At 35.0% G+C, this 15,949-nt stretch overlaps 2 protein-coding genes and 1 pseudogene across 7 annotated transcripts; all 3 read right to left on the bottom strand.

The window, feature by feature from the left end:
* Positions 1-614: 614 nt before the first annotated feature.
* On the bottom strand, positions 615-7,229 carry LOC112100859 (annotated as a pseudogene).
* A 1,349-nt stretch (positions 7,230-8,578) lies between these two features.
* Positions 8,579-13,647, bottom strand: LOC18050574 (WAT1-related protein At4g15540). 6 transcript variants are annotated; one of them, XM_006446387.2, is made up of 8 exons: positions 13,437-13,647; positions 12,269-12,620; positions 12,115-12,177; positions 11,906-12,022; positions 11,432-11,666; positions 9,831-9,989; positions 9,495-9,646; positions 8,579-9,063 (listed from the first exon to the last, which is right to left on the bottom strand). In XM_006446387.2, exons 1-8 carry the CDS (start codon positions 13,462-13,464, stop codon positions 8,925-8,927), a joined length of 1,245 nt encoding a protein of 414 aa, XP_006446450.2. In that variant the 5' UTR covers positions 13,465-13,647; the 3' UTR covers positions 8,579-8,924. The 6 variants fall into 6 exon arrangements, 5 of the variants coding, with proteins under 5 accessions (XP_006446450.2, XP_024046231.1, XP_024046232.1 ...); XM_024190463.1 differs by having other exon boundaries at positions 12,269-12,913; XM_024190464.1 differs by lacking the exon at positions 13,437-13,647 and adding an exon at positions 12,813-13,119.
* A 97-nt stretch (positions 13,648-13,744) lies between these two features.
* On the bottom strand, positions 13,745-15,796 carry LOC18050575 (WAT1-related protein At3g28050). Its single transcript, XM_006446388.2, has 6 exons — positions 15,383-15,796; positions 15,210-15,272; positions 15,019-15,132; positions 14,626-14,866; positions 14,210-14,368; positions 13,745-14,073 (listed from the first exon to the last, which is right to left on the bottom strand). The coding sequence occupies exons 1-6, from the start codon at positions 15,568-15,570 to the stop codon at positions 13,861-13,863; spliced, it is 978 nt and encodes a 325-aa protein (XP_006446451.2). The 5' UTR covers positions 15,571-15,796; the 3' UTR covers positions 13,745-13,860.
* Between the last annotated feature and the right edge of the window lie 153 nt (positions 15,797-15,949).

Below are 15,949 nucleotides of genomic sequence, written 5' to 3' on the forward strand. Positions count from 1 at the left end.
TACATTCATTCTTATATAGCACTGTTCATATTTTACCCTCTCTAATATTCGAGAGGTGTCTACTCCACTCACATTTCGAAAGAGAGAATATTACTTTCACTTAATTATATACCGTAATTAAGGAATGAAGTAAGCCTCTACATGCTTCGCGGGGGCTCAAACCGACTCAAACCGATGCCCTCACAAAGGTTCTGGCCACTGGGCCAAAGGCCAAGTGGTTTATTATTACCTTATTACTATTATTATTATTATTATTATTTATAAATAAAGAAAGGGCCATGGCTAAGTTGTTGTTGTTGTTGTTGTTATTAGCATAAACAATTATGTGATCTCTTCCTAATTAACTTGCAAACGGTGTTAATTGTCCAAATTCGTGTATGGATTAACAATATATAACATGTACAGAATGGTGATATATTGTAACCTCCTAAATTTTAAACTTGAAACCTCTGATACTCCCAAGAACTTCTCCTGATATTTTTGAAGTTACATGTCAAATTACTAATTTGGCGAATGTTTCTGATTTTCAAACGTACAATAGAAGAATATATATGAAATTCTAACTAATTTCATACCAATATAACTTCGCATTTCATATTAATTACTATCTGCAACTAATTAGTCTCTGTATCTTCAACTTTAAGACTTTGCAACAAAGGAGTCTTACTATCAGATGAATAAGTTGTCCCTTCTCCATTGGCTTTCCCCCATAACACAGCATAGAATCCTATGCATATTATTATTGCACCAATAACACTGCAAAATTATTAGGAATATGAAAAACAGATCAATGATGATACTTACTAAAATTAATTAAGAACAGCACAAATAATGAAAAGGAAGCCGATTATTAATTTATTAGTTAATTACCTCCCTAGATGGAGAGTATCACCCAAGAACACGACACCCATAATGGCTGCAATGGCAATTGATAATGGCTTGAAAATTGCTATGTACACAGGACCCTTCAAGTGTAAGCCCCAAGTATGAACAAGAGTACTAAAGGATGATCCGAAAAATCCCTGAAAATAAATCAATTAAGAGAACAATCTCTTGCATCACAGACATATTTTCTCTTATCATTTGCCTTCTTTACAACTAATTCTAATCTATTTCATTCTTACCGAGAGTACAACCGAAACCAATGCTACATCAGTTTTCAGTCTCCATGCACTTAGATCTTGTTCTGCCATCAAACACGCAGGCACTTATATTATGGATGCGCACGGGAGGTAGAGGGAGACCACTACAAGCTCCGCAGGATATATCTTGATAATATGTGCCTGTTAAATTATTGTCATTGAATTTCAACATCAGATCCTCTGAAATTTACGAGCTTCTAGAAAAGTTTTTGTGGCAGAGTTTAATGTTATACCTGGAGAATGTACCAGATTGAATTAAGCAAGCACTGAGCTATCAGCAAAAGGCCGCCAGTGACCCAATTTGATAGTGATGAGCACAGAGGCCACTGAAATAGCGGCTTTGAATGAGTTGAAGGTGACGTCAAAAACATTGCTGGTCCCTTGGAAAGGACCACCAATAATGCACCTGATATTGATACTATTGCTCCAATGATTTTAGCCTGAGTGATTCTACTCCTTAAAGTTAATTTTTCCATCCTGAATCAGTTTTTGTTAGTTAGGTAAAAGAAATGAAAAATAAATTAAAAAAAAAAACTTCTGACCAATGATTTAGTGCTTAGTAAATATTCAACTAAATATTCAGACCCAAATTTTTTGGAGTCATGTCAATTAGAAAACAAATAAATTAGTGAAATTTCTAATATTGGCCAATTGTTGATAAACAAATTATGAATATGATTTAAAATGCACCTCACAAACGACTGCATCAATTAATTAATGAAAGTAATACATGAATATGATTTAAAAATTCTTCACTCGGTGGACAGTTTGTGCTAGCTGCTTTATCCATTTTGCTTGTCAAGGTATCGTTATTATAATAATAATAATAATTTCAATCCAGCTCATCATTTTCAAACAACTACATCAATTAATAAACAAATTAAGAACCTGAAAAGAATGGCAAGTGTGAAGGTAAAAGCAGGAATGGTATTGGTGATTGCTGCAGAAAGTGTTGGAGAGCTGTATGCTATTCCTATATACCCAACTGTCTGAGACAAAACCCTGTTTAATTTCCCAATTATCAGCACACATATATATTTGGATAAAAATAAAAAAAATAAGATGGTGACGAAAAATTATAAATCTAATCAGAGTTCTTTGTGGGGTACTATAATTTTTAAATTATAGTTATTGTAAAAAAAAAATAGTATGTACCTATGAAATCAAACTTAATAATATATAATAAATATAATTTTTAATATATAATAGATTTTCTTCGTGAAATCAAATCAATTTAGTTTTTAAGTTACAACAACAAATGTTTATAAAATACTTTAGTGCTAATTTTTAAGGTACAACTATCCAATCTAAATCTCAAATAGAGATTTGCTCACTTTAATACGATTATACATTATTTTATCCCCATCATGCGCATTGTGTTCATCTATCATTTGTTATACTACTACCCAAAATATGATCAAGAAGAATAATCAAACGATAATTGGTGCTATATGTGAAGTAAAAATACCCAATGGAGGAAAGGAGGAAGATTCTTAAGAGGAGAGAGAGCTTGAATGGTGGAACCACTGTTGTTGTGCTGCATATGTTAAATAAATCAATGGAAATTCTCAAGATGATGAACAAATTTGATTAATAGAAGAGAAAGATTAATAAAGAGAGATATAGGGTACCTGGGAAAGATAAAGATCAAAGGAAGGAGAGCAAGGGTTGCAAGAGGGTAGGAGTAGCCAACAAAGACATAGTGGCTCAACCCTTTTGAAGATGCTGCCTTGAATAATTGTTCTAAATTTCTAATAGCTTTAATCTGCTTAATTACATCGTCTTTTTCAACTACTCCTAATACTAATTTTTTCATTAAATCAATAAAACTAATTACTATAATATTTGTATCAAAATTATTTAATTCTTTTAATTTATTTTTCTTCATCCATTCTCTCCATCCTACGGACGTTAGGTTCTGTCTAGGGAAAACTTGTACGTGGCTTGTTATACCAGCAGTGCAAACTGATCTAGTCATCATTCGGGTTGACCATCAGAATATACGTCGCTGGTTTCCCGCCTATATACATAGTATTTCCCAAAAAAAAAATTATGAAAATTCCAAGGCAACCAAGGCTGCTAACAACAAAGCTTCCTTTAAAAATTTCCTCCTATCCATTCTTGTTCTTGATTTTAGTTCCCCCTCCACCCCCACCCAACCCCCCCCCCCCCCCCCCCCCCCTCCCCAACCCCCAATCAGCTAGCTCTCTCTAGTCTCTTCTCCATCATCAATAATTTCAAACATACAGCACTCGGGAAGGGTGTTGGTGCCTTTGGATTGAAATCCAAAGGCCACCATTGACTGCATATGGTGGAACCGCACCATGTGTAGCCAACAATAAAATAAATAAATAAATAAAGATTTAGGGGCCGTTGGATTCTTTGGATCAAAATCCAATTGTTCCAGTACCCTTTCCGGATGGTGTTCCAATCCGGGATTCCCAATTGAAATATATATATTAAAAATGAATGAATCTGTCTCCTTCTTGTGTATCACAGATTAAAATATCAAATTATAAATAAGCATTTTTCTAATTAGCATCTTTGTCTACAAAGTGACATTTATCTAATTTTGTGCTCAAATCGAAATTTTTTACTCTTATCATTAGAAAAAAAAATGGAAAAAATTTCTCTTTCACCCTCCCAATTTGGGCAAAAATGGCCGGTCAAACAGAGTAGTTTTTTCCTCAAATTGAATAATTTAAAAGTTTAACGTTAATTTTCTCTCTCTCACTAGATAAGCACCGTATATACACATATATATGCAAATAACTTTTGTCAAAAGTAGCGTTACTCCAAAGTCCCAACCACAAACTACTTTTGTCACAGTAGCATTAGTGTGTAGTTTGTGGCAGATTTGTAGTCGGCCCATCTACCCAGCCATAGGAGCTATATACAACAGTTCTGCTGCATATTTTTGTTGATAATTTTTACTATTTTTGAAATTAAGAAAGTTGTTATTTTAGAGAAAATTAGGCTGAAAACTTGTGCTGAGTTATGTTCTATATTTGTTAGGAAAGGAGAATTATTATATAAGTATGATAGGTCATTCCATCCAATAAATTAGTTTTTTGAACTGAATATTTTGAAATTTTAGGCCGAACCTCCTCCCAACAAGTGGTATCAAACTTAAATTCTTATAGTCAAATTATGGTGGTAGAACAACTTAAGTGTATTGGATGAAAGAATTGGGCTCCAAAAGTGGTTTCATCCTGAGTTATACCTCACATTAGCTAATAAATGAAAATCATTTGAATTTATAAGTACGATAGGTCGTTTTACCTAATACATTAATATTTTGAGTATAATACCTAAAAATTATAGGCCGAACCACTCAACAACTTGAAATATACTGATCAACTCAAAAAATAAAAAAAGTTTCGTAAGAGATGGTAAAAATGGTCCATTTTTAAGGGTAGTGGAAGAAAAAGAAATGAAGGCGGTCACATTTGTCAATGGAAAGTAATGATATTGATGGACATCCTATGATATGAGCAATAATAGCCCTCACTCGTTACAAATGTTTTTCTTAAAGATCTTTATTTCAGTGCGAAAAAATTTGCCGTTAGAGGAAGTTAATAAATAATTTTTATATTATTTTAAAAGATTTATTTTCTATCGTTACTTGATCTTATTGTGACTGAAATTTAATTATTTAAGTAAATTTATCTATACCAATTCAATAATTTGACTTCCACGACTATATGTATATAGATATAGAGTAAATTTTTAATAAGAGATCTCCTATTTTTTTATAGTAAATAATAAGAAAAACATCAATTGTAATATAATATATTTTATCTTGTTTTAGATAGATGATGGGTGCAAAAGAAAAGAGGAAAACCTATCTAAAACAATAAATTTATTTTTCTTGGGGAAATTAGGTTACCACACTTGATCATTGTGTGTGATATTTTATGATTTAAAGGAGGTGAATGAGAGTGGGAGGACGGTGATGATAGTGAGAGGTCGAAATTTGGAAAAGAGGTTCTTGGAGATAAGTTTTTAACCTGCAAAACAATGAAAAAGAGGTTAGAGGTGGAGTTGAGGTGGCCGGCGTCCACACTCCGATGCTCAAGTCAGCTACTCAAACTTTTTACAGTGACGAGAGCTTGCAAGCCCTATAAAATAGTGGCCTAAGGTTGAAGAAGACCTCAACCTTTTTATTGAAGAGTGTGTGTGTGGTGTTGAATGATGAAAATAGAACCTGAATGTCTTTATTTATGGAGTACCTTGACTGTCACATGACACATTTCTAATGGTTATTGGTTGTCTTTTTCCGAATTTTTTTCTGTTCTTTTACCTTTTTTTCATGATTTTTAGGCCGTTAGGAGCATGCTTAAAAAGCAAAAAAGTGTTTATGACATAGTTTATCTTGTTGGACACGTGGTGTATGTTGGAGAGTGGTACAGGATACCTCAGCAAAGGTTATCTAGCAGGGCTACTGCAGGTCACTGTCCTTGCTATGTTGTCCTTCACTTTTTGGCAGAGGTGACACTTGGCTATCCCCACCCTTTCAACAATATATTTTAATATTTGATTCTACACAATCGAATATTATCTTTTAGACGATGGAGATATTTTTGATGACTGACTTTTTGGAGATTTTTCTTTGACCGTTTCGCATCTGACCTGTGTTACCCCTCGTACCCTCTTAATCGCCAACTGTACCTGGTGTATGTCGGGTATCTTGGATACTGAATTTATGGTGTAGGTCGAATATCTCGGATACCAAATTTATGGTGTTGGTCAGGTACCCCCAAAGATAACTTATAGTTACATAACCTTTGCATCGACACATGGCGCTTCATTTTCAATATTTTATTTATCCCCAAAAAAATCCCCATAATTTCTTTATGGCGAAAGTATTTGAAGGCAAAAGAAACTCGTAGAAGAATTGTGAATGACACATTGTGATACTTAGCTCACCTTCACAAATGGTTGAGTAAGAAAAAGGGGTACCTTGCTTACCCTTCTCTAGGCTGACCACATTGGTTCGCACGTCCAAAAATCGCTCCCTCACTTTCCTTTTCTAGGTTTAACCAATCTCGCTCGGAGAGCTACTCTGCGAGACCTAGAGTATATCAGGGTTAGGTACTACATTCCTTCTTTGGTTGACCTCCAGATACAAGAATGAAACCCCAAAGCGCCCTAAGACAGATGGGATAGCTCTTCATATTGATTTGGCACTCCGCACATCCCTCTAGCCCGGCCTTTAAGTGTTGTGGTCGGAGTTACTTGTGAGGGATATTTCGCTTATAGAGTTGAGGGGGCTTTACAAAGGGAAAATGATGTGTTAAGTGTGGACAGATTGGAGAACGTTAGGCTGACTGAGGAAAGCCTCCTATCGGCTTCTCAACATATACGGCTAGAAGGTGTTCCTGGGATACCTCTCCTCATCCTGTGTTTGTTTCTTTTTTTGCATTTCGTACCATTCTTTCTTCTTTTTGCCCATGGATTCTAGACATCTACACCAGGACTGCTGCATTGAAACTGAAATTGATAAGAACAAAGAACCTGAAAACGATGGCTAAAATGAAGGTAAAAGCCGGGGTGTGATTGCTGATTGCTGAAGCAAGAGTTGGAGAACTGTATGCTATGCCTTTGTAGCCAAGCAACTGAGACAAAAATTATTATTATTATTTTTTAACTCGTCATATTTCAAATCTAAGAAGAAACACTACTAGTTTTTCATCATATACCCAATAAGGCCAAGGAGGCAGATCCTTGAAAACAGAGGGAACTTGACTGATGGAAGCGCTGCTGTGCTCTGTGTGTGTGTGTGTGTATCACAAATATAATGTTAGTAACACAAATGGATTGAGATGATGTTAATTATTGCTTCATGCATATATGACTAGAGGATTAAGAGAGCTAGCTAGCTAGAGACCTAAGAAAGATAAAGGCCAAAGGGAGTAGTTCAAGAGTAGCGACGGCATAAGTGTAGAGGAGAAAGACATGGTAGCTCAGCCCTGCTCTCGAAGTTGTTGTTTTAAATTAAGTTGTCAAACCTACGTTTTTGAACTCCACAAAAACCATGGCTGCGAAGAGCAAAGCTTCCTTCAAATAATTCCTTCTTATTTCCATCTTTCTCTTCTTTAACCTGCACTTGAAAGTTCTTTAATTTTTAACCTCTAAAAGGGAGGGGAAAAAAAAAAGAATGCTAGTATACATATCAGCTCTCTTCTCCTTGAACCGATGAACATTAAATATTTTTCATCTATTATTTGTATGTACGGCTTTGTTGACCGAAAAAAGAAAAAGAAGATAGAAAAGAAAGAATATTTGATCAACATGCTGATGTGGACGATAATAAGTGACCCGACTTTAATACTTTGTTGAATTTATGCTCTTTCCAATGACTTCGCTATCAATATTTGAAGTATGTTTGGTAAACCTCTATTTGAGTGATTTTTGAAAATTTGGCCATTTGAAATTTTAAACTTGTGTTAATTTTCCGAAAGATGGTTTTGAAATTTGATTATTTAAGAATTAAGTGATAATTTAATACCAATAACACATGAATGACATATTTATTTTTATTTTTTAAATATCTGGATATATGTGACATTTTATTAGTATCTTAGCTAAATTAAATAGTAGAAATTGTTAAACCCATTCTGTTAATACAAACTACGAATATTGTCCAAAAATTACTAAAGAAAGCTTTAATAATTCCCACATTATAAACAGTGTTAATACTTTTGATGGAGCTCTCACTTTCCAGACCAGCTTGATTATGATATTGATAATAGTAATATCTACCTAATTATGATAAGTTGTTATTCTCTTATGTTCTTATTTTTTTTTAACTTTTAAAAAGGATTTTTTTGCAGTTCCTATCTCTTTTACAATTCGAACTTGAGAGGCCAATTAAAGAAAAATGCCTGAATCCTTTTGAAATCTAAATTTGTCAACCATCCTTAAAAGTTTCGTAAAATGTCAAAAATTATGCCTCATAATGGAGAGCAATAATGAAAAAGTACAAATGGTCTTTTCAGAAACTCAATTCCCATAAAATGTAAAAAATTATGCCTCTTAATGGAGAGCAATAATGAAAAAGTACAAATGCACTTTTTAGAAACTCAATTCCCTCCCGTTTGCTCGTCAACTTAACTACTAAAATCTTGTTTGGGATTTCAATATTGTAATTTTTAAATTATAATTATTTTAAAAATAATTATAATTATAAAATAAAAATTAATATCATATAATAAATAAAATTTTTAAATAATAATTTTGATAAAATCATTAAAATATAATAAATTTTTCATCGTTTAAGTGAAAATCATATAATTTTAATTTTCAAGTTACAACAATTATTAAACACTTTAATGTTGTAATTTTTAAAATACAGTTACTTAATTTCAATCCCAAACAAGACCTAAAAAGAGCATAACTTTCTGCATAAGCATGAACTGTGTGTCTGAGCTTCAGCTTTCAAATGCACAATATTGTCACTGCTTTTCATGAGCAAGGACTTCTCATAAACTACCAAGTCTTCTTGGTAAATTAATTAACATGAGCAGAAGTTTATATTTTGCGAATTCAACATTTTGGTTAATAATGTATATGGTTGTCAGCGCAAGCGACCAGAAACTTCTCTCAATGATTTCGTGCATTAAAGGCAACTGTCCACAAGAAATCTTCCTCAACTACCATCATAAGTTAGTGGAAACTGCTACATATCTTCATATGTGTATATGTATGTTCTTATCATCAGGATCAAAATAATTCCAACCAATTTGCCGTCGTCAGACTTATCTTCCTCTGTATGTTCTATCATGTATTTTTCAAGGGTGGAATCTTTTGGTTCGGTGATTCCAAGCTGCCAACATTGCCGGTAGTCATGTTACTTTCTTTGCCTTGCGCCCATATTACAGCATAAAATCCAAAAGCAATTACCACAGCTCCAATCAAACTGCACAAAGATTATGTATGATTATGGTTCTGTTCACATAGTTTAAGATCATAAGATATATAGTGATGGAACAACATGAAACACACCAACCAAACATCATTAATTCAGATTGATGAGTGTATATGCAGAGACAAAGATAGAGTTTGGTTTCTGAGGGGTCATAGTGTGTAGAAAACAATGACTTGGGTTGGGCGTCGTGGGGAAGTTGTTGGAAAATGACATTCTTTGAGGATAAATGTATCGAGCATGACTTTTTATGGAGCAGCTGTGCCTAGTGCTGAGGGTTGGGATAGATTCAGTCCAAGAATAAGTCCATGCTGCACAAAAATTGTGCGAGAGTGATACATATAATAAGTATTGGTTGCCTTCAGCATTGTTTGAGACCAATTCCCATGGAATATGCATGCAAAAAAATTTAGAATGCCATTTACCTGCCAAGATGAGGTGTTTCGCCAAGGAACATAACAGCCATGAACACTGCGATGGCAGTTCCCAAGGGCTTAAAGAGAGCTACAAATACAGGCCCCTTCTTTTGCAGACACCAAGCAATAATGCTGCTCCGGATCACAGTCCCCACAATTGCCTGAATTGAAGCCAAAGCAGTGTGTCAACAGAAAAGATTGAAAACTGAAACTTTTTAAGAAATTTCACAAGCATAATCATAAAAGATTTGTGCAGTGCAGAAGTGCAAACTGACTGTCATATGAAATGTGATGAACAAAAAGGAGTGTCAAACTTGGAATAACTGACTGGGGGTGAGTCCATACCGCATATATGACAGCAGTCCTTTGAATGCCAGGTTGGAGTTTCCAAGCACTTGGATTTCTTTCTACTATTATAGATACAACTGCACATTGGATAGTCCCAAAGAAGCAGGAGAAAAAGACTAGATTTATTTTGTCTGGGTACTCCTTTAGCACTGCTGCCTAGAATCGAAATCAGGTTAGTTTTCTCCAGGGAAGATTCTTGCTCAGTGTCCAATGATTGTAAGCATCTGATACATATTTAGCTTCAACTTTCCATGTAATTTCTATTAGCACCTTATGAATACATTGATCACAGAAATATAAACTTCCAACATTTTCATGCTTCTGATAATATCTTAAGAAAGTTCAAGCATACTGCAATCCTGACCGATGACATATACAACTATCCCATGTATGTTCATAACTTATAGTCAGTGAAGGAATCAGAAATAGTCTTTAGAGGCATACATAAAGTAATAGATTTTCCTTTTCCATGATTTTATTGAAAGTAATAAATTTAGAAAATGCAAGGATTAATTCATAATACTTCCATTCCATAAATGTTGTAGTCTTCTATGTGCCTTCATGTTAAAAGATACATGCTAGTCTCATTACCAAAACCACAATATACGGACTCATAAAATGCAGCACCTTCATGTTTGTAGTAAATATCACATAGAGTTCAAGTCCTTTTGTGAAGGTCAGCGTTTTACCAAAAAGGAAGACATAAATATGTACATAACTGACATTATTTAGCCACAATAATAAATAGTGGAATCAGCTGATATTACAGGCAAGTAAGATAACAGGGAGACATTACCCATTTTTTGTCCCTATCACTAACACTATATTTGATACCGGGGGAAAAACTCAATCAATCAATTCAAGCACGTTGCTGCTCTCATAATTTAATCAAAATCACAATATTCACATCTTTCTTATGCAATGTTTCTAATAATTTTCTCATGTATCCCATTATAAATTTAATTAAATGTTAGACAGGATATGAAGTAAACGAGTGTATTCAAATATTTGTTTGATTAACTATATTAGAATCTTTTTCTGAGAAAAGATTATGTTATTCTCTCCTTGAAATTACTGTAAGTGCACAGTATACTTTAACACTATCAAAATAAATAAAACTTAACAAACTATCGTAACCACCACACACATATAAACATAAATTAACAAACCCCACAACATACTGTAAATTTCATGCTTTAGCTTTTAAGAGTTTGGTGTAGTCTTCAGTTTAGTGTTCAGGATTAGGTGATGAGTTGATTAAGAGAAGTTCCCATCCCGCAACCTCCTTTTAGTATGTAGTTCGTGGGAGGTAGTTCCAATGCGGTGATTAACATCCTTTTAGTATGTAGCGAGATTCATCCTCCAACCAAGGGATTGATATGCAAATCATAACTAAGGCTAGCCCAAGCAAATAAACTAAATGCTGAACATAAATTGGCTGTAACTTCAACAGCAGAAACAAAAAGCAAAAAGCAGCATAGGTGTCTATAAGGGCAGTTACCCCAGCTAGCTCCAGCCTGCTTATGGTAGGTGCATTCTAAGTAAAATTGTTAAATTATTTGCATTGGCCACAATAATGCTAAGAAATATGATTGTACCTGGAAAATCTTCCACGTTGCAGATGAGAAACAAGTGACTGTAAGAAGAAGGCCTCCAAGAGCCCAGTTTGAGTATTCTGAGACAGGAAGCTGAATATTCGAGTTAGAAGGTGAAGAGAACCCCAGCAGTGGTGGGCCCTTGTAGAGACTGACTATAAATGCTCCTGCTATTGATACAACGGTACCTAGAATTTTAGCCTGACTGCTTCTGCTTCTTATGGCTACCTTTTCCATCCTTCATTTTAGCATACATTAAAAGATGCATAAATATTAGACCAGGATCCAAGTAAACAGCAGAGGACCAAAAAAAATTTATATTCCTCACTCCAAAACAACGTGAATAATAGTTATTTCTGAGTTTAGAAACCTCAATAATTTTATCAAATCCACATGGCACGGCTAGAATGAACAATGAATATTATGTTATTTACACAACCGAAAAGCACCTATATTATAAACTATTGCCCTGCCCACCTGAAGAAAACGGCGAGCAGAAATGTAATACCCGGTATCAAGTTGCCCATGGCAGAAGCAAGAGTCGGAGAGCTGTATTTGATACCTGTAATTGCAAATATTTGCACCAAACATATCCTGCAACACAATTTTTTTCTTTCCCATTACTATAACAACATTTCACAGAAAAAAGAACAATCCCATTTCACAATTTGACTAAAATTTGTTACCCGAGTACACCAAGCATGAAGAATTTACAAAGAAGCGAGAAAGTCAATACAGGGCCCTTGCTTCTGAACACATCAAGATTAGGAAAACGAAAATGAGAAGCAAAGTAATTAAAAACCAAAAGATTTAAAGGATTAAAGGGAGCTCAGTTGTTACCTGTAGGTGTTATAAATGAAGTAATGCAGGAGGATGAAGGTGCCGAGGGCATTATAGTAAACGACATAAACGAAGTTGCTCATTCCGCTGGACATGGCTGCTTTGCCCAGAGTGATCATGCCCACTTCGCCGATCTCGACTAATGCCATCGCGACAAATGGGGCTGTATCTGTCGATGAATCCAGCTTCATCATCTTTCGGCAATGAGCCGGAGCGTGTAGGCGCGTTGCTGAAAATGACGCGCCGGGTTTTGAAGGGTTGTAAGATCCGTGGCGTCTGGTGACGACGACGATGCCGGATAAATGAAGGTGGTCGCAGTACGCTGTTTTGTTTGAGTCAGTGGCGGATGACACTAAACGGAAAAGAAAAGAAAATTGCATAAAAGATGAGAGAATTTTGTGAGATTACAGAATTTACAAATCAAATCGCTGAAATTACGAAGGCCATCATGGATTGTTGAATTGAAAGCTCTCTGAAACTCCCAAGTTTTATTTATTTATTTTTTCCCCGTTATAGAGTTCAATTTTCGTTCATATAATCATACTTCTGCGACTCGATATAATTCGTTGATCGTCAAGTCCAAGGTCTACTGAAAGTCGATGAACCGTATAATCCCATTTAAATTTGACAAAAATGGGATTCCCTCTAAAAATAAAGAAAAAAACAAAAATGGGATTTAGTAAAATACAATTGGCAAGTCAAATAATCAATACGGTAATTTTTTTTAATACATATATTAACAATCAGCTGATATTATTTCAAAAAGAAAAAGAAAAAGAAAATCAATCAGGTGATATTCTATCAGAAATTTAATGATCCACTGATGCGTGGTCCAAGTTTCACATTGAATGGGAAGCGGTCTACCCATTTGAGGGCATGGGTTATCTGGCATTAAATATAATTTTTTTTCTTTTCTTTTTATTTTTTAATGAGATATAATACAATTAATATATTTACCATCACAATTCAGTTCAATATCTTCACAATAAAGCTTGGAATTTTTTTTGTCTTCACAAATTGCTTACAAACACATTATACAATTAAAGTTCACAAATTTCTTTGAAATTTAGAAGGACAGCAGTTCCACCCACAAATTAGTGATTAAATATAATGTTTAATAACAATGAAGTCATTTTTTGAAGTAAAAATATATCTCTTCTAAGCTCACCTATGTTATCTATGTTGGGCTGTGGCATGACAATACACCACCATCTCCAGTCGTCTTTGTAGTTGGCTATTTGCTAAATTGATGGAAACATTAGAAATAGGCTAAGAGGGGAATATGGTTACCAGCCAAGAGAGAGTGCTTTAACTGCTACTGCAAGAAAAGACACTGCCTTCAAGTTGATGTTTTATATTTGGTTTTAGCACGGTATTGAAAGCTTTTTTATGCGTCTTCAGTGCATCTTCGTTGCAGTAAAGGAGTCCTTTGACCGGCTGATATCAAGCTACAATCTTCATTATTTCGAACCAAGTCCTCCTCTTTCATTTGTCCCCACATCACAGTATAAAATCCAAGTGCAATTACAATTGATCCTATTACACTGCGATAATTAAACATTCAATTAAAGCACCATTACTCAAGTCTTTCTTCATTTGTCTGTCGTAAGAGAACGAAAAATAAGGCAACTAAGTTGCGACAGTGTTACATACCTGCCAAGATAGAGATTATAACCAAGGAAAATTACTGTCAGGACTACTGCAACGGCCATCCCCAATGGCTTGAACATAGCTACATACACGGGTCCCTTCTTCCGCAAGCACCAAGTATGAATCCCTATGCGGAACACACTCCCGAATATTGCCTAAAATTACCCCAAATCAGTAACTATCACTCCTAATAGTTAGAACAGAATGCAAGCCACATATTAACATTAGTCAGATCATGCCATAGAGAACTGTACCGACACACAATCATTTGGACTTCTGATGTGATCTCACCGTGCAAACTATGGCCATTATTTCAACACCAGTTGTCAATTTCCATGCATCTATATCATTTTCCACTATGACAGAGAAACAGAGAGCTTGGATTGTTATAAAGAATGTATAGAAGAAGACTACAGTCATTTCTTCTGGATACCCCCTAATTGTGGCTGCCTGCAAATAGAAAACCACACCAAAGATACACGGTTGTTATTAATGTGAAAATTCATTTGCAAGCATATTCTTTTCATGTGATTAGTCACAATTGTGGTTTAAATGAGATGCTTTCAATGGTTGAATATTCTTCAACAAGTGCTGGTAAAAGTTATTTGCATCGAGTCCATCCAAATATAATAACCAACAATGATACTAGAGGTTATACAGGCATTGATTGTGCTCGAATGTGAGTTTGTAAACTGAATGCCATTTACCTGAGCAACATTCCATATTGCAGACGAAATGCATACGAGAACAAGGAGAAGACCTCCTATGAGCCATTCTGATTGCTGTGAAAAAAGCAGCTTAGGATGATCAGGAGAGTCAGAAGTGGATGAAGCCATCAAGAGCAGTGGACCCCTATATAGAGTTATCATAAATGCCCCTGTTACTGCTACAGTAGCACCCAAGGTTTTGGCTTGACTGCTTGATCTCCTTAAATCGAGCTTCTCAATCCTAGAATTTAAAAAGTTTTAAGTGAAGCAAAAAATCTTCAAACAAGACTGAAATCATTGAACAACTGTTTGAATAACAGATGAGTTGACTAAGCATAATCAAATGATTCTCAATCATCAATATCTAAACAAGCTTTCAGCGTTTTATTCAACCTGAATATGACTGCAAGCAAGAAAGTGTAGATAGGAATAAGATTCGCCATAGCTGATGAAAGAGTTGGGGAACTGAATTTAAGACCAGTAAAGTATATTATCTGCCCCGAGCTCCTGCAACAAAAGGTTTGTCCTCAGTTATAAAATCCTGCAGATCTGAATTTCTAAATGCCAGATAATAACTACGTTACCCTATCAGGCCAAGGAGGAAAAATCTCCAAATGAGCGACCAAGTGAGAGAAGCACCCTTGTTCCTGCCAAAGACACGAAAGGTTTATCAATCAAATCTGTGTATAACCTTCACTCAAAACCATTCAATTTTGGTAAGCTTGAAAGAAGCAGAAAATAGAACAAGTTTAAATACCTGCGGAACAGGAAGTAAGGGAGAAGTATGAGAGTACCAAGGGCATTATAGTAGACTACTGAAACAAACTTGTTCATCCCTTTTGTCAAGGCTGCTTTGCTTATTACTGATAGGCCAACATCCGTGCACTCCACCGTTACCATTGCCACAAAGGGTATTGCATTCTGCAACCAGGAAGCCAACGCCATTTTCCACCAATCCACTTGCAACTCTTCTAAAAGATGACAGCACAAATATCTCTGTGGCCACGCAAATAATTTAATACTAAGTGCTTAATTCGTGGACCTTGAGTAGAAAGCATTCTTAAACAATAATTAATGGTCCCAGACGAAAATGTTTCATAAATTGTTCTTTCAGGAGAGCGATAATTCAACGCCTCTGTCTATGTCAACTCGTATTAATGTGCGATGCGAGTGCCGGGTAAGGTCACATCAGATATGACAAATCATGTTGACAAACTCTCAATCAAAAGATAATCAGTATTCTTCTATAGTCACCATCTACGAGTAACAAAATATACTATCCTCAATTTGCAAATAAAATTTATCGGCGCTGTACAAAATTTAT

The sequence above is a fragment of the Citrus clementina genome, unplaced genomic scaffold (genome assembly GCF_000493195.1).
Source record: "Citrus clementina cultivar Clemenules unplaced genomic scaffold, Citrus_clementina_v1.0 scaffold_2, whole genome shotgun sequence".
NCBI classification, from domain to species: domain Eukaryota; kingdom Viridiplantae; phylum Streptophyta; class Magnoliopsida; order Sapindales; family Rutaceae; genus Citrus; species Citrus x clementina.